General features: G+C 36.7%; 1 protein-coding gene across 1 annotated transcript; it reads right to left on the minus strand.

Annotated features, from left to right (window-relative positions):
• Positions 1 to 232: 232 nt before the first annotated feature.
• On the minus strand, positions 233 to 799 carry Tsp_14577 (putative ATP synthase F1, delta subunit). The gene is made up of 3 exons (XM_003366108.1): positions 704 to 799; positions 519 to 574; positions 233 to 416 (listed from the first exon to the last, which is right to left on the minus strand). The coding sequence occupies exons 1-3, from the start codon at positions 797 to 799 to the stop codon at positions 233 to 235; spliced, it is 336 nt and encodes a 111-aa protein (XP_003366156.1).
• Positions 800 to 873: the final 74 nt, after the last annotated feature.

Genomic DNA, 873 nt, shown 5'->3' on the forward strand with positions numbered 1-873 from the left:
AGAAAACCATTTTTTTTCCATTTTAACAAGGTTTAGTAAATTGAAAATTAACAAATTACTTGATTTCCATGGGAGAGATGGGCTCGCCAATCAAAGCAATTTTACTTTCAATATCTACGTCAATCTCTGCGCGTGGTGAACTTTTCCACCTGCAATGAAATCAACATCCATCTCTATATACGTACATACATGTATATACACCCGTGAAATAAATCACAAATCGATCAGTCAGTCAAAACGTACTATTCTCGTCGGCTTGTAGACGTTTACGCAATTCTTCGACACAAGAGCTGTCCCAGATGCGTTCCCCAAGCGTGCGATCATGCTCTTGATCCAGCACAGCCAAATGATCAGCAATCAACTGCTTTTCCTTTTCAAGTTTCAAACTTTGTGCATTCTCTGGTCCAAAGACTGCGCTTGTCGTTTATATACCCCTGTCTCGAACTATAAAACCCATGCAATTTTAGCTGTTTCGTAAAATTATATTCCAAATACCAAAACGGCAAATACACAAAAACAATATTTCAAAATCCACAGACAATTTCAATTTGTTGCTGCTATCGAGAGCTTTAATCTGAACTTTAAAATCACCAACAACTTCTATATACGAATCAAGGAAAAAATGAACAGTAGCTCATTTTAAATAATATTTAAAGCAAAAATAACATTTCAAAAATCCAATCATTCAATCAACCATATTTACCGAGATTTTTTCCAAAGTAACTACATAATCTCCAACTGCATCTGCTTCAGCGACGTGACTCCACAGTACGTCAACTTCGTCAAGAAGCCTACGCATTTTTTCAGCATCATCCGAATTCTCCTAAATCTACACGCACACAGCCACACACATAGCTGAATTGCATTATCTAA

Source organism: Trichinella spiralis (assembly GCF_000181795.1).
Source record: "Trichinella spiralis strain ISS 195 chromosome Unknown Scfld6542, whole genome shotgun sequence".
Classification (NCBI taxonomy): domain Eukaryota; kingdom Metazoa; phylum Nematoda; class Enoplea; order Trichinellida; family Trichinellidae; genus Trichinella; species Trichinella spiralis.